General features: G+C 47.4%; 1 protein-coding gene across 1 annotated transcript in view; it reads right to left on the minus strand.

Moving 5' to 3' along the window:
* The window catches only part of PCSK2 (proprotein convertase subtilisin/kexin type 2), a 209,331-nt gene that overhangs the window by 154,664 nt on the left and 30,997 nt on the right, over positions 1-23,670 (minus strand). The window contains 1 exon segment of the mRNA XM_060230741.1: positions 9,805-9,909. Coding sequence (XP_060086724.1) covers positions 9,805-9,909 — 105 coding nt within the window.

Consider the following 23,670-nt stretch of genomic DNA (forward strand, 5'->3'; position numbering starts at 1 on the left):
CTCAGACGACTGGCACAGCCTAAGACCACAGTTCAAACAGTTGGTACAGCTTCAGCTCGATTGGTACAGTGTTTTGACACAGTATCTCCAACCACTTGGCACAGCTTAAGCACGTAGATGGTAAGGTGCTGGGTGAGGCAAGGATTTCAGTGGGTGCCCGTTAGAAGCCCGGCTGAAGAGCTCCGTCTTACAGGGCCTGTGAAACTTAGATAAGTCCTGCAGGGCCCAGACCTCCAATGGGAGCTCATTCCACTAGGTAGGGGCCCAGACTGAAAAGGCCCTGGCATCCTTAGGACCAGGAACTATGAGAAGATGCTGTGTGGATGATCTCAAAGCCCGGGGGGTGGGCTCATATGGGGAGAAGTGGTCCTCTCGCCATACACACACTCTGAAACCCCCCCCCCCCCCGCACACACGTGTCAGAATTCCAGCATTTCTCACAAGCTCAGACAAGGGTGGGGAGCTGTGCTCTATCCTGCCAAACCCCTAAAAGCACTGGAAATTTAGAGAGAGATTAAAAGAGGGAATGTGTTATGGAAATTTTTCTCTTATTATCCGTATGTTGCCTGGCAATCCATGTACCCTCATTATCCCCCAAGGGCTGATTCTCTCTCACCGTCTCAGATACCCATACAGAGACACTCACCACTCCTGCACACGAAGCTATTGTTTTGACAACTGTTTCCAGTGCGTTCCCAAGTTTAGCATGAGACAGGTGCTAAATTTCCTAGCGTCACCCTCACCAGTCATCCTAATAACACTCCAAGGTGATTCCTGGCTTTCTGACATTAAAATTTTCGGAGATTCTTCAGGTATAATTCAAGGGGGGGATGGGGGAACTGATCTGTGGAATCACATGCAAAACCAGGAACCCCAGTAGAATTTATATTCTCCACACATGTCAGCTCTATCTCATAGAATCATAGACTTGGAAGGGACCCCCAGGGTCACTGAGCCCAACCCCCTGCACAATGCAGGAAACTCACAAATAAAAAGGTAAACGCAATCCCCTGTGCAAGCACCAGTCATTTACGACACTGGGGTGCCCTTGCTTTCACAGCTTTTTCATGGCAGACTTTTTAATGGGGTGGTTTGCCATTGCCTTCCCCAGATTTATGCTTTCCCCCTAGCAAGCTGACCTCGGAAGGATGGAAGGCTGAGCCAACCTCAAGCCAGCTACCTGAACCCTGCTTCCGCCAGGATCGCACTCAGGTCGTGAGCAGAGAGTTTGGACTGCAGTACTGCAGCTTTACCACTCTGTGCCATGGGGTTACTATAAACTCACAAATACCTCCCCCTAAATTCACAGGACTAGCATTGCTGTCAGATGGTCATCTAGCCTCTGTTTCAAAAACCTCCAAGGAAGGAGAGCCCACCACCTCCCGAGGAAGCCTGTTCCACTGAGAAACCGCTCTAACGGTCAGGAAGTTCTTCCTCATGTTACGCTGGAAACTCTTCTGATTTAGTTTCAACCCGTTGGTTCTGGTTCTACCTTCTGGGGCCACACAATAATTCAGAGCGCTTCTCAGAAACGCTTAAATAAACAAAATATTGCAAGAGTGGTAATCTTTTGAGCATGTTTTGAGGTTTGTTTGTTTTTTAAATCTTTGATAGTGTTTGTCTGTGTCCTCTATAAAGTTTATATCTCTGCTACCTGGCATTACATTTTATGACACGCCTGACAAAGTCTCATTCATTGTTTTTAGATTGTTATATTGCTTTTAGATTGCATATTGTTTTCTGATATGTATTTGATTTTAATCTTGTATTATTGATTGCTGTTATCAGCCCAGAGCTCATTTGTGAAAGGGCGGGCTATAAATTGAAAATAATAAATGAATAGGATGATAAATAAGTAGAATGATTAAACGGTTGGAACACTTTCCCTATGAAGAAAGGTTAAAACGCTTGGGGCTCTTTAGCTTGGAGAAACGTTGACTGCGGGGTGACATGATAGAGATTTACAAGATTATGCACGGGATAGAGAAGGTAGAGAAAGAAGTCCTTTTCTCCCTTTCTCACAATATGAGACCTCATGGGAATTCAATGGAATTGCTGAGCAGTTGGATTAAAATGGATAAAAGGAAGTACTTTTTCACCCAAAGGGTGATTAACACATGGAATTCACTGCCACAGGAAGTGGTAGCAGCTGCAAGCATAGCCAGATTCAAGAGAGGATTGGATAAGCATATGGAGCAGAGGTCCATCAGTGGCTATTAGCCACAACTTATTGTTGGAACGCTCTGTCTTGGGCAGTGATGCTATGTATTCTTGGTGCTTGGGGGGGACGGGGCAACAGTATGAGGGCTTCTAGTGTCCTGGCCTCACTGATGGACCTCCTGATGTCACCTGGGTTTTGGCCACTGTGTGACACAGATTGTTGGACTGGATGGACCATTGGCCTGATCAAACATGACTTCTCTTATGTTCTTATGTCTGGAGCGCGATGCTCTATATTCTTGGTGCTTGGGGGAGGCACAGTGGGAGGGTTTCTAGCCCCACTGGTGGACCTCCTGATGGCACTTGGGTTTTTAGGCCACTGTGTGACACAGAGTGTTCGACTGGATGGGCCGTTGGTCTAATCAAACATGGCTTCTTTTATGTTCTTATGTCTGGGGCAGTGATGCTCTATATTCTTGGTGCTTGGGGGGGGGCACAGTGGGAGGGTTTCTAGCCCCACTGGTGGACCTCCTGATGGCACTTGGGTTTTTAGGCCACTGTGTGACACAGAGTGTTCGACTGGATGGGCCGTTGGTCTAATCAAACATGGCTTCTTTTATGTTCTTATGTCTGGGGCAGTGATGCGCTATATTCTTGGTGCTTGGGGGGGGGCACAGTGGGAGGGTTTCTAGCCCCACTGGTGGACCTCCTGATGGCACTTGGGTTTTTTGACCACTGTGTGACACAAAGTGGACTGGATGGGCTACTGGCCTTATCCATCACGGCTTCTCTGATGCTCTTATGTGCTTAATAATAAATAAATAAAATGTCAAATGCAGTCCTCGTAACAAGTGAGTTTGACACCCCTGGTTTAATCTATCGCATAAGGTATTGCAAAGAGAAACAGAGCAGGGGATGGATGGATTGAAAACCGCATAGACCACCCCTCTCTCCAGAGCAGAGGATAAAAATGGCTGATGGACAAACAGACAGATAATGTTGGAAACATGGGTTTGAGATGCAGCCGATAAAAGAATTCATCCTCATAACGAGATGCTCCCATGGAAACTACCTCCAAGGCGGTCACGAGCCCGGACAAGGGAACAAATAGGGCACTCCTATGCGGAGTTATCCGCTTCTACGTCCTTTGAAGTCAACGGCCGTGGAAAGGCGCAACTCCGCTGTGGGTTGCGCTGAAAATCACAAGATGCTCCCTGGTGCTGAATTAGACCATCCGTCCATCAACATCAGTGTTGTCTACTCAGACAGGCAGCGGCTGCTCACGGTTTCAGGCAGAGGTCCTCCACATCGCGTAGAGCCCGGTCCTTTTAACCAGAGAGGATGGGGATCAAACCTGGGACTTCCCGCATGCAAAGCAGACGCTCTGCCACCGGGGTTGCCAATCTCCAGGTGGGAACAAAGGATCCCCCGATTGGAGGCCCTCCCCCTGCTTTAGGCTCATCAGAAAGCGGGGGGAGATGTCTGCTGGGCACTTCATTATTCCCTGTGCAGACCGATTCCCTTAGGGTATAATGGAGAATGGATCTCTGGGTGTCTGGGGCTCAGGGGGGGGGGTTGCTTTTAAGATAGAGGCGCTAAATTTGCAGCATAGCATCCAGTGCCTCTCCTCAAAACAACTTCCGAGTTTCAACAGAATTGGACCAGGGGGTCCAATTCTATGAACCCCATTATTTCCAATGGATGGAAGGCATTTAAAAAGTGTGTGGTCCCTTTAAATGTGATGGCCAGAACTCCCTATGGAGTTCAATTGTGCTTGTTGCAACCTTGCTCCTGGCTCCACCCCAAAGTCTCTTGGCTCCACCCCCCAAAGGCTCCTGGCTCCACTCCCAAAGTCCCCAGGTATTTCTTGAATTGGACCTATAGAGAGCCTCAGGCCCTGGTTGCCAAGGGTTGCCAAGTCCAACTCAAGAAATATCTGGGGACTTTGGGGGTGGAGCCAGGAGACTTTGGTGGGTGGAGCCAAGAGCGAGGTTGTGACAATCATAACTGAACTTCAAAAGGAGTTCTGGCCATCACATTTAAAGGAACTGTACACCTTTCAAATGCCTTCCCTCCATTTGGAATAATGAAGGATAGGGGCACCTTCTTTTGGGGCTCATAGAACTGGACCCTATGGTCCAATCTTTTTGAAACTTGGAGGGTATTTTGGGGAGAGGCACTGGATGCTATGCTGTAAACGTGGTGCCTCTACCTCAAAAAACAGCACCCCCCCGAGCCCCAGATACCCGTGGATCAATTCTCCATTATACTCTATGGGAATTGGTCTCCATAGGGAATAATGAAGTGCCCAGCAGACATTTCCCCCCCACACTTTCTGATTATGAAGCAGGGGGGGGCTCCAAACTGGGGGATCCCCTGCCCCCACCTGGGGATTGGCAACCCTACCTCTCTAGCATATATGTAACTCGCCTTCTTTCCCTTCCAAGGCAAGCATGCATGTAACTCGCCGACCCTTCCAAGGCATGCATGGAGGGAGATGCTCAAACTGTGATCTCACCGCTACATGCTTAAGCTATTAATATTTAACAGATTGCCTCCGTGACTAATTTTGCATGATATTTTTGCCCTGGGTAATTTGGGGACAGACCGATTTAAAATCCCCAAGAGCTCACTCTGTTTTTCAAGCCCAGGAACATTTGACAGGAGACCGGAGAGGCTGCTGAGAGCAGGTGGCAAGAGGGAAACTTCCAACAAATCTCAGAAGCAGATTGGGCTCCTTTTCAAACTGCCTTTGGATTCCATTCCATGGAGAGCCAGTTTAGTGCAGTGGTTAAGTGTGTGGACTCTTATCTGGGAGAACCAGGTTTGATTCCCCACTCCTACGCTTGCGGCTGCTTGGAATGGCCTTGGGTCAGTCATAGCTCTGGCAGGAGTTATCCTTGAAAGGGCAGCTACTGTCAGAGCTCTCTCAGCCCCACCCACCTCACAGGGTGTCTCTTGTGGGGGAAGTGGTGTTCTGACCAAACTTGCACATAGAACTTCAGATAGACAAGAGCAGGTAGCAAAAAGACATTCACAGAAGACAGTTCAAAAACAGTTTTTCCAATCACAAAGCAGTAACAATATTCCAGTATTTAGTTCATGGAACTAAAGGAAGCCCTTCCAAAGATGTCTGTTCTAGATATCAAGACGTTTCATCCGACTTTCTTCAGTTTGGAGGCTTATTTATCACTGGAACCCAATCTTTACAATACATTCACTGAAGACCAACAAGGCTCAGAACATGCCTGTTAGATTTCCAGGTTCTAACAGACCATAGAGTTTGACCGCGATTCCTATCACGAGTTTTACCATTTAGATTTCCAGGTTCTAACAGACCATAGAATTTGACCGCGATTCCTATCGCAAGTTTTACCATTTAGATTTTCAGGTTCTAACAGACCATAGAGTTTGACCGCGATTCCTATCGCGAGTTTTACCATTTAGATTTGCAGGTTCTAACAGACCATAGAGTTTGACCGCGATTCCTATCACGAGTTTTACCATTTTGATTTCCAGGTTCTAACAGACCATAGAGTTTGACCGCGAGTTTTACCGTTTGGATGTCCAGGTTCTAACAGACCATAGAGTTTTACTGCGAGTTTTACCGTTTAGATTTCCAGGTTCCAACAGACCATAGAATTTCACTATGAGTCCTAGAGCATCCCCAGTGCAATAATGTCGCTTCCGGGTGATATCATCACACCGGGGACAGTGTGCGGAGATGGGGCTCTTTGGGGGGAGGTGTGCAGAGATGGGGCCCCTAGTGGCCTGACCCCTGCTTGCTGGTTGGGGGCCTCCAGAACAGGGGATCCTCCACCCCCGGTGGGAGCTTAGCAGCCCTAGATCTTCAGATGACAGAGATCAGTTGCCCTGGAGACAACTGACTGCTCTAGAGGGCAAACATTACGCCAGATCATAGATTCTAGGTGAAATTCCTTTCCACATTAGGGGAGGGACGGTGGCTCAGTGGTAGTGCATCTCCTTGGTAAGCAGAAGGTCCCAGGTTCAATCCCCAGCATCTCCAACTAAAAGGGTCCAGGCAAATAGGTGTGAAAAACCTCAGCTTGAGACCCTGGAGAGCCGCTGCCAGTCTGAGTGGACAATACTGACTTTGATGGACCCAGGGGTCTGATTCAGTATAAGGCAGCTTCATATGTTCATATGTTCACATTCAGCCCTCCACAGGCACCACCCCAAATCTCCAGGAAATTCCCAGGCTGGAGCTGGTAACTCTATTGTCAAAACTGACAAATAAGTTCCAAATCCTTCCTTGGTAGGGTTGCCAAGTCCAATTCAAGAAATATCTGGGGACTTTGGGGGTGGAGCCAGGCGACTTTGGGAGTGGAGCCAGGAGCAAGGGTGTGACAAGCATAACTGAACTTCAAGGGAGTTCTGGCCATCACATCTCAAGGGACTGCACACATTTAAATGCCTTCCCTCCATTGGAAATGATGGATAGGGGCACCTTCTTTTGAGGCTCATAGAATGGGACCCCCTGGTCCAATCGCTTTAAAACTTGGAGGATATTTGTGGGAGAGGCATTAGATGCTATGCTGCAAATGTGTTGCCTCTAGATAAAAAAAAGAGCCCCAGAGCCCCAGATACTCACAGATCAATTCTCCATTATACCCTATGGGGACCGAAAAATGGAATGCCCAGCAGACATTTCCCTCCCCTCCCCCCCCCATGCTTTCTGATGACCCTGATGTGTGGAGATGGCCTCCAAACCGAGGGATCCCCTGCACCCACCTGGGGATTGGCAACCCTATTCCTCGGCCTGCCCTTCTTCTTCAACTCCTTTTCGCAAGATCGTGGCGCTCGAAAGAGGGAACGTTCAGCAGCCCTCCTCCACGTCATCCTCATTTTTAAAATGTCACTCTGTATTTTTCACGCTATGAGGTTTTCCCAGCTTGCTTTCACGTTGCGGACGACGTGTTTCTATGCTACGGGAACAGGATTGGATTGTACTGTTCTGTTTTGTGAACCACCTCAAGCAGGTCTCTGGAGTGGCAGCAGAACTCTTGTTTTTCCTGTGAAAGATAAATAAAATCTGTTCTTCCTGGCAGGGCTTTTTTTTTGTAGCAGGAACTCCTTTGCATATTAGGCCACACCCCTTTTATGGAGCCAATCCTCCAAGAGCTTACAGGGCTCTTCTTACAAGGCCTACTGTCAGCTCTCGGAGGATTGGCTACATCAGGGAGGTGTAGCCTAATATGCAAAGGAGTTCCTGCTACAAAAAAAGCCCTGCTTTCCTGGCATCTGGAGTGGTTTGTAAAAGTTGACAACTCTTGGTTTGGGAATTCCTGGAGATTTGGGGGGTGGGGTGTATCCCAGGGGGGGTGGGGCTTAGGGAGGCGAGAGACTAAGGTTGCCAAGTTCGAATTCAAGAAATATCTGGTGACTTTGGGGGCGGAGCCAGGAGACATTAGAGGTGGAGCCAGGAAACTTTGTGGGGTGGAGATAAGAGCAAGGGTGGGACAAACATAATTGAACCCCAAAGGGAGTTCTGGTCATCACATTTCAAGGGACCGCACACCTTTTTAATGCCTTCCCTGCATTGGAGATAATGAAGAATAGGGACACCTTCTTTGGGGGTTCATAGAACTGGACCCCATGATCCAATCCTTTTGAAACTTGGAGAATTTTTTGAGGAGAGGCACTGGATGCTATGCTGAAAACCTGGTGCTTCTACCTCAAAAAACAACCCCTCAGAGCCCCAGATACCTGTAAATCTTCTCCATTATACCCGAAGGGAATCGGTCTCCATAGGGAACCATGGAGTGTCCAGCAGACATTTCCCTCCCCCCACCCACCCGCCTGCTTTCAGATGTCCCTGAAGTGAAGGGAGGGCCTCCAAACCTGGGGATCCCCTGCCCTCACCTGGGGATTGGCAACCCTAGCAGATTTCCAGGCCATTCCTGGAAGCTGATAAGTCTAGTGGTTCAACTGTCCAAAACTTAAGGGTCATGTTCTTTGAGGCTCCTAAGACACGAAGCGTTCACAAGTCTGTTAACAGCAGACTTGTCTCAGCCCTGTGTCTCAAGAAATCATAGAATCATAGAGTTGGAAGGAATATCCAGGGTCATCTAATTCAACCCTCTGCACAGTGCAGGAAAATCACAAATACCTCTCCTCACACATACGCTTAGACCCCTGCTCCAAGACCAGAAAATGGCCAACCCCCCAACCCCCCCCCCCCAAAAAAAAACCCTCCAGGATCCTTGTCCAAACTGGCCTGGAGAAAAAGTTGTGAAGAGCATTTCCCTGGGCATGTAAGAAGGATCCGCAAGAACTAAGCACTGAGGCAGCCCTTCCTGCCCTCCTTCTCATGAACCTGCCTAAGTTCACAGAATCAGGGGTGGGAGTCTAGCAGGAGCTCCTTTGCATATTAGGCCACACCCCCTTAATGTAGCCAATCCTCCAAGAGCTTACAAAGAAGAGCCTTGTAAGCTCCGGGAGGATTGGCTATCTCAGGGGTGTGTGGCCTAATATGCAAAGGAGCTGCTGCTAGAATCCCACCCCTGATTCTGTGAACTTAGGCAGGTCGTGAGAATCAACAGCAAAAATGGGCTCCCTGGTTAAAACAGGACACTGCAATACAGAACACGGGAAAATACACTCCTCTTTCAATTCGGTATCTTATATCACAGTGAAATTTACATGTTACGTGCAATAATAAATACAAAGCTCTTGGCAATTACTCTATTAATATATCCCCAACAGTGCAAAATATCCAAATCCTACATCTCCAGCAGTAGCAAAGTACTGGTAAGTTTCTCAGTTCACATCTCATGCGAGAAGTCAGCTCTGTAAGACAGAAGTCCTTCAAACAGAGTGCTCAAAGAATTACTTAACAAGATAAAAAAAAACTCTGGGGGACGATAAAACTCTCAGAAAGACACTGAAGACTTCCTCCTGAGGTCCCTTGCCAGAAGAAGTCTGTAGATTTATACCGTGCCCGTCTCTTTGAATCAGAGACTCAGAGCAGCTTGCAATCTTTATCTTCTTCCCCCACAACAGACACCCTGTGAGGTGGGTGGGGCTGAGAGAGCTCGGGCGGAAGCTACCCTTTCAAGGACAGCCTCTGCAAGACCGATGGCCGACCCAAGGCCATTTCAGCAGGTGCGAGTGGAGGAGTGGGGAACCAAACCTGGTTCTCCCAGATAAGAGTCCGCGCGCTTAACCACTACACCAAACTGATGGTCATCTAGCCTCTGTTTGAAAACCTCCAAGGAACGAGAGCCCACCCCCTCCTGAGGAAGCCTGTTCCACTGAGAAAGCCCTTTCACTGTAAGAAAATTCACATGTCCATTTAGTGGATGTCCAAAAACAGTAAATCAGACATATGCACAGTTCTCTCCAATTGTCTTCCTCTCTCTCTAACGCCACAGCCTCATAATCACACAACAACATGTCAGATTTCCAACAGTACGATGCAGGGGTGGAATTGTAGCAGGAGCTCCTTTGCATATTAGGCTACGCGCCCCCCTGATGTAGCCAATCCTCTAAGAGCTGACAAGGCTCTTTTTCATAAGCTGTTGGAGGATTGGCTACATCAGGGGGTGTGACCTAATATGCAAAGGAGCTCCTGCTTAAAATTCCACCCCTGGCAAGACAGAAAAGCGTTTGGGAAGGACTCACCCGGGGGTCTTTTTCTAAGCGGAGCTGATGCTGAAGACTACGCCGTCGCCGAACCTTGGACAAACCGTTGTGGTAAAAGTGGTACCCGCCCTCGATGAAAGGAAGCTGAAAGAAGTTTTGAAAAGTGAAAAGTTAGACACCGTGATGGGGATGACAGAACACTGGGGCTTTTTTTTGTAGCAGGAACTCCTCTGCATATTAGGCTGCACGCCCCTGATGTAGCCAATCCTCCAATAGCTCACAGGGCTCTTCGTACAGGGCCTACTGTAAGCTCCAGGAAGATTGGCTACATCAGGGGGGCGTGGCCTAATAGGCAAAGGAGCTCCTGCTAAAATTCCACCCCGTAGCCAATCCTCCAAGAGCTTACAGGGCTCTTCGTACAGGGCCTACTGTAAGCTCCAGGAGGACTGGCTACATCAGGGGTGTGTGGCCTAATAGGCAAAGGAGCTCCTGCTAAAATTCCACCCCGTAGCCAATCCTCCAAGAGCTCACAGGGCTCTTCGTACAGGGCCTACTGGAAGCTCCAGGAGGATTGGCTACATCAGGGGGGCGTGGCCTAATAGGCAAAGGAGTTCCTGCTACAAAAACAGCCCTGCAAAATACTTCAGGTTGCCAAGTCCAATTCAAGAAATATCTGGGGGCTTTGGGGGTGGAGCCAATAGACTTTGAGGATGGAGCCAGGAGACTTTGGGGGTGGAGCCAGGAGCAAAGGTGTGACAAGCATAACTGAACTTCAAAGGGAGTTCTGGCCATCACATTTAAAGGGACCGCACCCCTTTTAAATGCCTTCCCTCCATTGGAAATAATGAAGTATAGGGGCACCTTCTTTAGGGGCTCATAGAATTGGACCCCCTGGTCTAATCCCTTTGAAATGTGGAGGGTGTTTTGAGGAGAGGCACTGGATGCTATGCTGAACATTTGGTGGCTCTACCTCAAATCACAGCCCCATCAGAGCCACCGATATGCACAGATCAATTCTTCATTATCCCCTATGGGAATCAGTCTTTATAGGGAATAATGGCATGCCCAGCAGACATTTCCCTCCTCCCCCCACCTCGGTTTCTGATGACCCTGAAGCGGGGGGGGAGGGCCTCCAAACCAGGGGACCCCCTGCCCACACCTGGGGATTGGCAACCCAAAGAATACTATAGTACAATAAATAAATCAGAGCCAGTTTGGTGTAGTGGTTAAGTATGTGGACTCTTCTCTGGGAGAACCAGGTTTGATTCCCCACTCCTCCACTTGCAGCTGCTGGCATGGCCTTGGGTCAGCCATAGCTCTTGTAGGAGTTGTCATTGAAAGGGCAGCTTCTGTAAGTGTTCTCTCAGCCCCACCCACCTCACAGGGTGTCTGTTGTGGGGGAGGAAGATAAAGGAGATTGTAAGCTGCTCTGAGACTCTGTCCTTGAAAGGGCAGCTTCTGGGAGAGCCCTCTCAGCCCCACCCACTTCACAGGGTGTCTGTTGTGGGGGAAGGAGAGAAAAGAGATTTTAAGCCGCTCTGAGTCTCTGATTCAGAGAGAAGGGCGGGGTATAAATCTGCAATTCTTCTTCTTCTAAAGTATGGAGCATTCACTTGCTAGAGAATTCCATAGCAGGGAAAAAACAGTGCTTACTAAAGTCAGTTTGGGGTGGGTAGCCTTATTGGTTTTAAGCAGCAGAACAAAGTTTGAGTCAAGAGACACCATTAAGACCAACAAAGTTTAATTCTGGGTATGAGTTTTCTTGTGCATGCAGGTATCTGAAGAGAGCATGCAAATGAAAGCATTTTGGGGGGAGGGAACCCCGCAATTTATTAAACATCATTGCCTGAAACTGAGAGTTGCATCTACATTGTTCCCCCCCAAAAAAGAATAAGGCTGTCCCAGTTTCGGCTGCATCGATTACTCTTTCATACGGATAGCAACGATTAAAATCCCATTTCAAAGCCCACATTTTGGGATCTGCGGTTAATGGCTTAATTAGTCAACACGCTCGAATGCATAATCACGCTGCTTTCAAAGCATTAGAGTTTCAAGACCAGCGGTCGCACAGTTCACACCTCCGGAACATCCGGAAAGGCAACTCGCCAGTGAATGCTGCGAGAAGCTTTTGTGGAGCCTCGAAAGAAAGTTCCAAAAGACACCTGCACTTTTAGAACACAGAACTATTTTGAAGCATGTAAAGTAGGGATGTTGAACACGCGGCCCGGGGGCTGAATCTGGCCCCCAAGCAACTGGCTGTCGTCTGCTTCCTTCTCCCTCTCTCTTGCTTCCTTCTGCATTCCAGCTTGCTTTGCCAGGCTTGGTCCATCACACAGAAGCTACAGAGCAAAGCCTCTATTTTCTCCATTGGCTGAGGCTCCTCCCTTAGGGAGGAAGGGGGGGAGGCAGAGCTTGTTTTCCCAGGCTCTCTCAATCACACAGCAGAGCTACTGAGCCAAGCCTCTCTTCCTTCTACTGACTGAGGTTCCTCCCTCACCAGTCGCCTTGGAAAGAGACAGAGCTTCCTTTGCCCAGTTCCCTGGATCCCATGGGAGAAATACAAAGAAAGCACATTTAAAACCCACAAGTGCTAACATTTTAAGTTAGAATTTTAAAAATGCTACCTTGTGAGTTACTAGCATTACAACCGCGAGCGAGCAGTTTGGCTACTGCACAAATTAGCTGCATCTTTCCTGAGCTAAGAGAAAACTGTGTGAGCGAGGGGCGAAAAAACTGTGAGCTAGCTCACACGAACTCAGCTTAGAGGGAACGCTGGGGGGGGGGACACCACATACACGAGGCAGTATTATTTCTCATTGGGTGCTTTCTCATGGACAAAGACGCGGGCCCCCCTTCTAATGGTATTTTTGATACAGACCACGCTTGAGAGAGAAAAGGAACATTAACAGCTTCGGGAAGCGAACATATGGAAGGAGCCATTCTTAGTAAGCGTGACATAAGATCACTCAAAAGCAAACACAATCGAAATGCCACCCATTGCATGCCTTGTGCTTAATGGCTCCGTATCAACAGTGCCTGCATATAGAACACGTTTAATTATTTAGATAGCTGCGGCAGTTCCCCCGGCAGATAACATCCTCATTGATTGTAAAAAGAAGACAAAAACGACTGCTGTTTTGTTTGCCTTCTACATACACATCAGTCTTCAACTGCCCCCTAACGTGGAGATAAGAACCAGCTCACAGATGATGCTAGGGTTGCCAAGTCCAATTCAAGAAATATCTGGAGACTTTGGAGGTGGAGCTAGGAGACTTTGGGGGTGGAGCCAGGAGCGAGGTTGTGACAAGCATAATTGAACTCCAAAGGGAGTTCTAGCTATCACGTTTCATATCTCTCTATGCAGGGGTAGAATTCTAGCAGGAGCTCTTTTGCATATTAGGCCACACCCCGTGATGTAGCCAATCCTCCAAGAGCATACAAGTCTCTTTTTTGTAAGCTCTTGGAGGATTGGCTACGTCAGGGGTGTGTGGCCTAATATGCAAAGGCGCTCCTGCTAGAATTCCACCCCTGGAAATGAACATAGAGCAAATGCCACAACGTACTGACACAGCTTCAACAGCTTGTCATCTAGCGATTAGCGAGCATGTGTGAATCGGAGATGAGACGGTTCCCTAGTTTTATTCCTTTTTCTATTAATTAGTATTCTTGTCAGCTGCTTCAGACCTCTGCTTTTTCACTGTCTTTGTAGATACATTTGTATTGTGCATGCCTATTGGATGGTTGGAGGAGAGATCATTGCTTGAAGATATAAAGATATGAAGCTGCCTTATACTGAATCAGACCTTTGGTCCATCAAAGTCAGTATTATCTTCTCAGATTGGCAGCGACTCTTTCTCCAGGGTCTCAAGCTGAGGTTTTTTAACACCTATTTGCCTGGACCCTTTTTTGGAGATGCCGGGGATTGAACCTGGGACCTTCTGTTTCCCAAGCAGATGCTCTACCACTGAGCCACCATCCTTCCCCAAGCTTGGTTTTATTGTACTTATTGTTCACCTTCTGTAATTTTTTTTTTTAAATTGTAATCCACTTTAAGTCTCTGGGGAAAGAGCAGAGTAGAAATGAATTAAATAACTACTAAATTAAATAACTAGGAATTAGCCATTCACCAACCTCTTTCAATAAGTCTGTGTGGATTCAGATGCCTCCTTTTGCATGATTGCTCTGCTTTCTCACAGCCGCCACCCCCAGCTCCCAGTCTGCCAACATTGCCTCCAATTTCTAAAAGGTGCATCATTTATTTTTTTTAAAAAAAATCCATTTGCGATTTTTGTGTTGAGACTTACTATTTAAGTATATCATGTGCCTTCAGTACCTACTTATGAACATAGCTAAGCTTCATTAATAAATGCTGCTATCTATCTATCTGTCTGTCTGTCTGTCTATTTATCATCTATCAATCATCTTCCTTCCTTCCTTCCTTCCTTCCTTCCTTCCTTCCTTCCTTCCTTCCTTCCTTCCTTCCTTCCTTCCTTCCTTCCTTCCTACCTACCTACCTACCTACCTACCTACCTATCTATCTATCTATCTATCTATCTATCTATCTTTCTTTCTTTCTTTCTTTCTTTCTTTCTTTCTTTCTTTCTTTCTATCTATCTATCTAAGCTGAGAGTTAGTGGATTACAAAGAAGGGGTGAACTACAAGCAACTCTCTACGGCAATGGCGCCAGGTAGGGCCTTTTTGTATCAGGAACTCCTTTGCATATTAAGCCGCACCCCCCCCCCTGATGTAGCCAATCTTCCCAGAGTTTACAGTAGGCCCCGTACTAAGAGCCCTGTAAGCTCTTGGAGAACTGACTACAAAGAGGGGTGTGTGGCCTGACATGCAAAGGAGTTTCTGCTACAAAAAAAGCCCTGGTGCCAGATGACATGTGCCTTTCCCCAGGTAAATAAGATTTAGTATGTGAACGAAGCAAAAGTAGGTTGTGCGAGGGGAAAAAAAGGACAACAGCATGAAAGTAAAGACTTGCGGGTGACTTAGATTCACACACGAGAGAGAAATGAAACTAGATTGGCAGGTTGGGGAAGGTAAAAACAGCAGATGAGATTTTTTTAAAAAGAAGTTATGGGTAAATGCAACCACTCCTTTTGGCCTCGGGGTTGTTTAGTATAAATATCCAGGGTAGAGAAGCACTCCCCGGCATAAATGTGGAGATTCGAGAAGATACGTGCTAAATATTTTATGCCTGCTTTTGATTCTCATGACAGTTCCTTCAGACTTCGGGCTCCCATATTCTATCTGGGTCAGGGCTCATTAAAAGCTCTAAAGTAGGACAGCATCTCCAGGATTTGGGTTCTTTTTTTTTTTTAACATCTCTGCTGCACAGTGATGAAAGAAGTACCTCTTGTGGGTTCAGTTCAGACTTAACAAAAAAACAGGGCTTATTTTAACTATGGTTCGTTTGAAGCATTCATCTTGTAGGTCAGGGGTATCGAACGTAGGGCCAGGGGGCCGAATCAGGCCCTAGGAGGGCTCCTATCAGGCCCCCGAGCAATTGACTATCATCTGCTTCCTTCTCCCTCTCTCTTGCTCCCTTCTGCATAACAGCTTGCTTTGCAAGGCTTGCTCAATCGCACAGCAGAGCTACAGAGCAAAGCCTCTATTTTCTCCATTGGCTGAGGATCCTCCCTTGGGGAGGAGAGGGGGAGGGAGATCTTTGCCAGGCTCTCTTAATAGCAGAGGGAGAGCTTTGCCAGGCTCTCTTAATAGCACAGCAGAGCTACTGAGCCAAGCCTCTCTTCCTTCTATTGGCTGAGGCTCCTCTCTCTCCTGGCCCCCGGGGAAAGAAGGAAAGAGCTAGCGCTTCCTTTGCCCAGTTCCCTGGATTCCACGGGAGAGATACAAAGAAAGCACCTTTAGACCAACAAGTGCTAATGTTTTAAGAATGTTTTATTTTAAGGGTTTTTAAAAATATATTTGTGTTTGTCTGTGTTCTTTATAAAGTTTTTATCTCAGCTACCTCATCTTAAATAGGGCACATACAGTCCAGCCCGACATGGCTCGGCCCAACAAGATCTCATTTATATCAGATCCGGCCCTCATAACAAATAGGGTTGCCAAGTCCAATTCAAGAAATCTCTGGGGACTTTGGGGGTGGAGCCAGGAGACACTGGGGTGGAGCTAGTAGCAAGGGTGTGACAAGCATCACTGAACCCCAACGGGAGTTTTGGCCATCACAGTTCAAGGGACGGCACACCTTTTTAAATGTCTTCCTTCCCTCCACCCTCCCCTTCTCTGATTTCACCTCAGAGGCGGAGCGGATCAGGCGATGCCGCTGTGCTGCTGCCGCCTCTTCTCCGGTTCACCTTAGCTGCTCCTCCGAAATGGGGCAGCTCGCCACGCTCCTTGGCGCCGTTTCCCCCCTCCCCCCACTTCCATTTTTTTGGAGAGCGGGGGAAGAGGCTGTAAATCCTGGGGTCCCCTGCCAGGGCGAGAGGGTTGGGAAGCCTAATAACAAATGATTTTGACACCCCTGGTGATCGACTTCTTATTCGCTTCACTGATGCCGGTTCCGTCAACTTTGCTCTCTTTCCTCATCAAAGAGATGGCTGGTATCCCAGCCGACATCGCAGACAGGGTGCATTCAGGAACAGGACAAAAATTAAGTCTGTATTCACATGCCACTGAACATTAGACTTCAGACCAGAGGTGATTTCATAGAAAAGGAGATGCCCGAAGTCATTAGCGCAACTTGTTTGTATCACCCATTTGCATAGGCCACACAGCCGTGACATCACCGGAAGGTGGACTCAGTTATATCAGCTCAGCATCTACCTTCAAATGCTTCTTGAATTACAATTGCCATCATAAAACCTTACTCCCATCATCAGTTTTAACATCACTTTCTCCACAGTGGCACGAGAAAGATTTCCATCTGTCTGCTTTATATGTTTTGGTAATTTTTCCTTCTTTTTTGTGGGGGGAAATATGAGAAAGTTTGTCAAATCTTCGAGTTCAGCAAAATTCTCATGGATTGAGGGGGGGGGGGCTGAACAATGGAGCCCAGAAGCAAGTATATTTGGGGGAGGGGGGGTAAGAAAGAAAGAGCACAATAAAATTTAGAGGTTCCAGAGCGCCGCTCCTGTGAGCTCCTGCCCAAAACGAGGCTTGCAAGTAATCGTCAATAAAATCAGTTCATTTAAAAACAAATGTCAACCCAATGACATATGTAATAAGTTGCTCCCAATCTGCTTTTTAGATTCAATATCAGGCTCTGTCAAGAGCTGTTCTTACATTACCAAAACACTAGAACAAAGCAGTAGACGAGAACATAAGAACATAAGAGAAGTCATGTTGGATCAGGCCAATGGCCCATCCAGTCCAACACTCTGTATCACACAGTGGCCAATATATATATACACACACACACACACACACTGTGGCTAATAGCCACTGATGGACCTCTGCTCCATATTTTTATCCAATCCTCTCTTGAAGCTGGATATGCTTGTAGCTGCCACCACCTCCTGTGGCAGTGAATTCCACATGTTAATCACCCTTTGGGTGAAGAAGTACTTCCTTTTATCCATTTTAACCTGACTGCTCAGCAATTTCAAATGCCCACAAGTTCTTGTATTGTGAGAAAGGGAGAAAAGGACTTCTTTCTCTACTTTCTCCATCCCATGCATCATCTTGTAAACCTCTATCATGTCACCCCGCAGGCGACGTTTCTCCAAGCTAAAGAGCCCCAAGCGTTTTAACCTTCCTTCATAGGAAAAGTGTTCCAACCCTTTAATCATTCTAGTTGCCCATTTCTGGACTTTTTTCCAATGCTATAATATCCTTTTTGAGGTGTGGTGACCAGAATTGCACACAGTATTCCAAATGAGACCGCACCATCGATTTATACAGGGGCACTAGGATACTGGCTGGTTTGTTTTCAATTCAAGGTACACCTTTAAGACCAATTAAGTTTTATTCAGAATGTCGGCTTTCGTATGATTTAAGCAGACTTCATCAGACTTCATCAACAATACCAAAACACTGTGGATGGTTTCTGCTTCATAGTCCACTCCAGTCACATAAGAACATGCCCTGAACTGTGATTGCTTTATTTTACAGGCTACTGAACACTTCCAGATGGTTTACAGTGTCTCCACGGCCGTCGTTACAACAAGGATTCGGTAACCCCAATTTATTTAATGGAAGCTGGCTGTTCTGCATTTGTGTTGGTTTCCATTCATCGAGTTCTAAATCAAGACATAAAGAGAAATGGGAACAGTCAAGAGATACCGTGCTCTTTTTGGCTGTAATACACAAGAAAAGAAGAGGAAGAAGAAGAGGAAGAGGAAGAAGAGGAAGAGAAAGAAGAGGAAGAAGAAGAGATACTGGATTTATATCCCACCATCCACTCTGAATCTCAGAGTCTCAGAGCAGCTCACAATCTCCTTTATCTTCCTCCCCCACAACAGACACCCTGTGAGGTAGGTGGGGCTGAGAGGGCTCTCACAGCAGCTGCCCTTTCAAGGACAACTCTTGCGAGAGCTATGGCTGACCCAAGGCCATTCCAGCAGCTGCAAATGGAGAATCAATCCCAGTTCTCTCAGATAAGAGTCCTCACACTTAACCTCTACACCAAACTGACTCTCAGAGAGGCTGTTTTCGTGAGAGCTCATTCACTAAGGTGTCTTAGGTCAGTGGCCAGGTAGCCACGAGTCCGAAAGGTTCTATGAGCTAGGACTCTCAGGTGGATCACATATAAGCCCCTGAAGGTTTTTTTTAATTTATTTTTATTTTAGGTAATTTATAATCTGCCCTTTCCCAAGGATGGGCTCAGGGTGGATAATGACATTCTAAGTTGGGTTCTAAGCCCTTATATGTCTGGCTTTGTTCTGCACAGAGAACAAGGGTATCATCTTTTCTGTTTCTCCTTGCATTCATGCAATAAAAATCTGCAGAACAGAGAGGCGCAGTGACTCAAGAGCCAGTTTGGTGTAGTGGTGAAGTGCGCGGACTCTTATCTGGGAGAACCGGGTTTGATTCCCCACTCCTCCACTTGCACCTGCTGGAATGGCCTTCGGTCAGCCATAGCTCTGGCAGGAGTTATCCTTGAAAGGGCAGCTTCTGGGAGAGCTCTCTCAGCCCCACCTACCTCACAGGGCGTTTGTTGTGGGGGGGGGGGAGGTAAAGGAGATTGTGACCGCTCTGAGATTCTGAAATTCAGAGTATAGGGTGGAATATAAATCCAATTTCTTCTCAGTGGAGAGGATTCTGGCACAGCTCTCAGCCTAGTATTGCCCTCTGCTGTGTTTCCCATTTGCCCACTCATGGCAGAAGACCTCCAGCCAACTGTAACCCTTACCCGCCAATGCTCACCTGATCGGCAGGCAGAAACTGGGAACAAAATGGGGGACACGATCGTCCTGGGGAGAAAAATGAAAAAGACAAAAGAACGCCGTGTCAACTTACAGGAAGTTCTGACCATAGAGTTCCTAGTGATTCCTAGAGCTACCCAAAAGTACAAAGGGTAGCTCTAGCCATCACTAAAAACTCCATGGTAATGTTACTATAGAGTTTCTGGGAATTGTTAGAGTCACCCTTTTCGCTTTTGTGTTGCTCTAGAATTGCCAGGAACTCTATAGTCAGAATTTCTAGAAAGTAGCCAAGGCCTTTTTTTTCCTTTTTCTTCCCCCCTCCCCGGGACGCTTCCCCAAAATTCCACTGACGCTGTTGCTTAAGAAGTGTTTCCTGCCCCCCCCCCTTGATATGCAACCTATGGTACTGGGTTTGACAACAGTGATGTCATAATTCCCCTTCCTGTCATATGACTGTTGTCACGCGACCTCCTCTCTCATGCTTGTAGCTCAGTAGGTCCTAAGCCCAGAGAGGCAGGGGTGGGATTCTAGCAGGAGTGCCTTTGCATATTAGGCCACACCCCCCCTGATGTAGTGAATCCTCCAAGAGCTTACAAAAAAGAGCCTTGTAAGCTCTTGGAGGATTGGCTACATCAAAGGTGTGTGGCCTAATATGCAAAGGAGCTCCTGCTAGAATTCCACCCCTGCAGAGAGGCATAAGATTGTGCCTGTAGTTCTTTCAACACTCAGTCCACAAGGAGCTAAGGAGATGTTCCCTATGTCATTAATGCTCCATGGTTTGACTCTACCTCATAAGGCTTCCTTCTGTTCTCCTTCCAGTTGGAGAATCTCTAAAAATTAAGAAACTGGTGCATGCACTATTCATTGCAGTTTTTTATTTGGAACCAGAGCTTTTTATGTAGCAGGAACTCCCTTGCATATTGGGCCACACACCCCAATGTAGCCAACCCCCCTGGAGATCCAGTTTGGTGTAGTGGTTAAGTGTGTGGACTCTTATCTGGGAGAACCGGGTTTGATTCCCCACTCCTCCGCTTGCAGCTGCTGGAATGGCCTTGGGTCAGTCAGCTCTCGCAGGAGTTGTCCTTGAAAGAGCAGCTGCTGGGAGAGCCCTCTCAGCCTCACCCACCTCACAGGGTGTCTGTTGTGGGGGGGGGGGGGAAGTAAAGGAGATTGTGATAGCTCTGAAACTCTGACTCAGAGAGAAGGGTGGGATATCCATCTGCAGTCTTCTTCTTCTTACAGTAGGCCCTGTACTAAGAGCCCTGTAAGTTCCAGGAGGACTGGCTACATCAGGGGTGTACGACCTAGTATGCAAAGGAGTTCCTGCTACAAAAAAAAAAAGCCCTCGTTTGGACTTCCATTCCTGAACAAACAATGCAGGCAAGCATATACACGCATTGCTGAAATCCCTGTGAGGAGGGGGAAAGAAATCTTGAAGCTTTTGTTTGTATTCCTTATCAGAATCCCTTGTTCCACAGTACTGTACTCAAGCAATATAAGTGCCCCTGCGCGGCAGCACCCGTCAAGAAGAAAGACTAAGATAGCAGCCACCAAAAAAAAAAAAAGCACAAAGGCTGAAAATCAAAAACAAAAGTTGGAACTTGCCAGGTTTTTTTTTTTTTTTTTTGCAGCAGGAGCTCCTTCACATATTAGGCCACACCCCCCCGATGGAGCTAGGGTTGCCAAGTCCAATTTAAGAAATATCTGGGGACTTTGGGGGTGGAGCCAGGAGACATTGGGGGTGGAGCCAGGAGACATTGGGGCGGAGCCAAGATCAAGGCTGTGACAAGCATAATTGAACTCCAAAGGGAGTTCTGGCCATCACATTTAAAGGGACGGCACACCTTTTCAATTCCTTCCTTCCATAGGAAATAATGAAGGATAGGGGCACCTTCTTTTGGGGGCTCATAGAATTGGACCCCCTGGTCCAATCATTTTGAAACTTGGGGTATATTTTGGGGAGAGGTACTAGATGCTGTACTGGAAATTTGGTGCTTCTACCTCAAAAACCAGCCCTCCCAGAGCCCCAGATACCCGCGGATCAATTCTCCATTATTTTCTATGGGAATAAATCTCCATAGGGAATAACAGAGTTCCCAGCAGACATTTCCCTCCCCTCCCCCCGCTTTCTGACGACCCTGAAGCGGGGGGAGGGCCTCCAAACAGGGGGATCCCCTGCCCCCACCTGGGGATTGGCAACCCTAGATGGAGCCAATCCTCCAAGAGCTTACCGTAGGCCCTGTAAGCTCTTGGAGGGTTGGCTACATCAGGGGTGTTTGGCCTAATATGCGAAGGAGCTCCTGCTACGAAAAAAAAAAGCCCTGGAACCGGGTCTACAGACCGAAGTCTGGATCTAGACTTCATTTCCCAGAGCAAGAAAGGAACCCTCCTGCGTCTGCACTTCCCCACCCACCCACCACAACCCATTGATCGCCGTTAAATGTTACTCCTGAGCAGGGGTGGAATTCTAGCAGGAGCTTCTTTGCATGTTAGGCCACACCCCCTTGAGGAAGCCAATCCTCCAAGAGCTCGCAAGGCTCTTTTTGGTAAGCTCCTGAAGGATTGGCTACATCAGGAGGGCGTGGCCTAATATGCAAAGGAGCTCCTGCTGGTATTCCACCTCTGCTCCTGGAGGATAGACAGCCAAAGACGCAAGATCGAGGAGGGTGCGTGTGCGGATATTGTAAGCATACCTAATCATTGCTATGTGCATATGAACGTCAACCTATTGATAAGGGAAGGCAACAACATTTATTATTTTGACCAAGTTGCAAGTAGGTATTATGGAGAAATGCTTGGAACGAATCGATTTTAATGATTTCTTCCTACAGAACCATGCAGGTAGCTTTCCTGTCAGCGAGCATGCAATAAATAATTTAGAAGTGTTTGAATAATACATGACAGGCTCCCTCCTCCCTTATGTTAGTTGGTGCTGTCTCGATGGAAACTCTAAGCAAATGCCTTAGCAAGTTTCACGTTTGTGCAGGCCTCATTTCGGGCAGGAGCTCACAGGAGCAGAGCTCCAGTGTCACGTTCTCAGGGCGCAGGCCAGCAGGAATACAAACCCAGTCCAAGGTCAAAGTCCAGGAAGTCAAGCAGGAGCCGAGTCACCAATGCAGAATCACAAACTGGAATCAGAAGTCAATGTCCAAAAGCCAAAAGCTCAGGGTGCCAAGGAGATCAAGCAGGTCTGGATCAGGAAGGAGAGTGGATGCAAGCCAGAGAATAGACTTGTTGCTTCCACAAGGTTACCAGGTCCTGGGTGGGAGCTATATGGGAGTCTCAATCAGCCTGCTCCCTTGGTGGCAGTGACTCTGCTAGAACTCAGGGCTGAGAGATCTGAAGCCTCGGCATGCCTCATGTCTTCGCTCTGAAAGTTCTTTCCGGAGCCTGCTTTGAACTCTTGAGATGGGAGGAGGAGAGCTTGGAGGAGATTGATCATCAACTGCTGACACTGGTGCCTAGAGAGTGATTGATGGGCCAGCTGCTGTTTGTTCAGCTGAGGAACTGTCTGGCAACTCTTCCACGTCGGTTAACCCTTCCAGCTCCTCCTCGTCAGGGCTCATGACATCCAGAACCTCTAAATTTTATTGTGCTCTTTCTTTCTTAGTTTGGTGTCATGGTTAAGTGTGCAGACTCTTATCTGGGAGAACCAGGTTTGATTCCCCACTCCTCTACTTGCAGCTGCTGGGACGGCCTTGGGTCAGCCATAGCTCTGGCAGAGTTGTCCTTGAAAGGGCGGCTGCTGTAAAAGCTCTCTCAGCCCCACCCACCTCACAGGGTGTCTGTTGTGGGGGAGGAAGATAAAGGAGATTATGAGCCGCTCTGAGATTCGGAGTGGGGGGCGGGATATAAATCCAATGTATTATTATTATTATTATTATTATTCACCCCTCCCCCAAAAAAATACTTGCTTCTGGGCTCCATTGTTCAAACCCCCTGTGAGAATGTTTCCTCACTCTTAAGATTTGACAAACTTTCTCATATTTCTCCCCCACAAAAAAAAAAAGGGAAAATAACCAAAACATATCAAACAGACAGATTGAAATCTTCATCACGCCACTGTGGCCACCTAGGAGAAAGTCATTTTAAAAGTATGATGGGAGCAATGTTCCCTCTAAGCTGTGGAGTCTTGTGAGCAAAAATTGTACTTTGAACATACGAACGTATGAAGCTGCCTTCTACTGAATCAGACCCTCGGTCCATCAAAGTTAGTATTGTCTTCTCAGACTGGCAGTGGCTCTCCAGGGTCTCAAGCTGAGGTTTTACATGCCTACTTGCCTGGACCCTTTTTGGAGATGCCAGGGATTGTACCTGGGACCTTCTGCTTACCGAGCAGATGCTCTACCACTGAGCCACCGTCCCTCCCCTTTGTGAGCTACTGGCAATAAAGTTGTGAATGAGCCATTTGGCTGCTGCACCAATGCGTGTGCTCTGGGCCCATCCTTCCTGTGCCAAGGCAAAAAATGTGTGAGCCGGAGGCTACAAACCTGAGCTAGCTCACACTAGCTCACCTGAGGGGAGTAAGGTTTTGTGATGACAATTATCATTCAAGAAGCATTTTAAGATAGA

The sequence above is a fragment of the Heteronotia binoei genome, chromosome 1 (assembly GCF_032191835.1).
Source record: "Heteronotia binoei isolate CCM8104 ecotype False Entrance Well chromosome 1, APGP_CSIRO_Hbin_v1, whole genome shotgun sequence".
NCBI classification, from domain to species: Eukaryota; Metazoa; Chordata; class Lepidosauria; order Squamata; family Gekkonidae; genus Heteronotia; species Heteronotia binoei.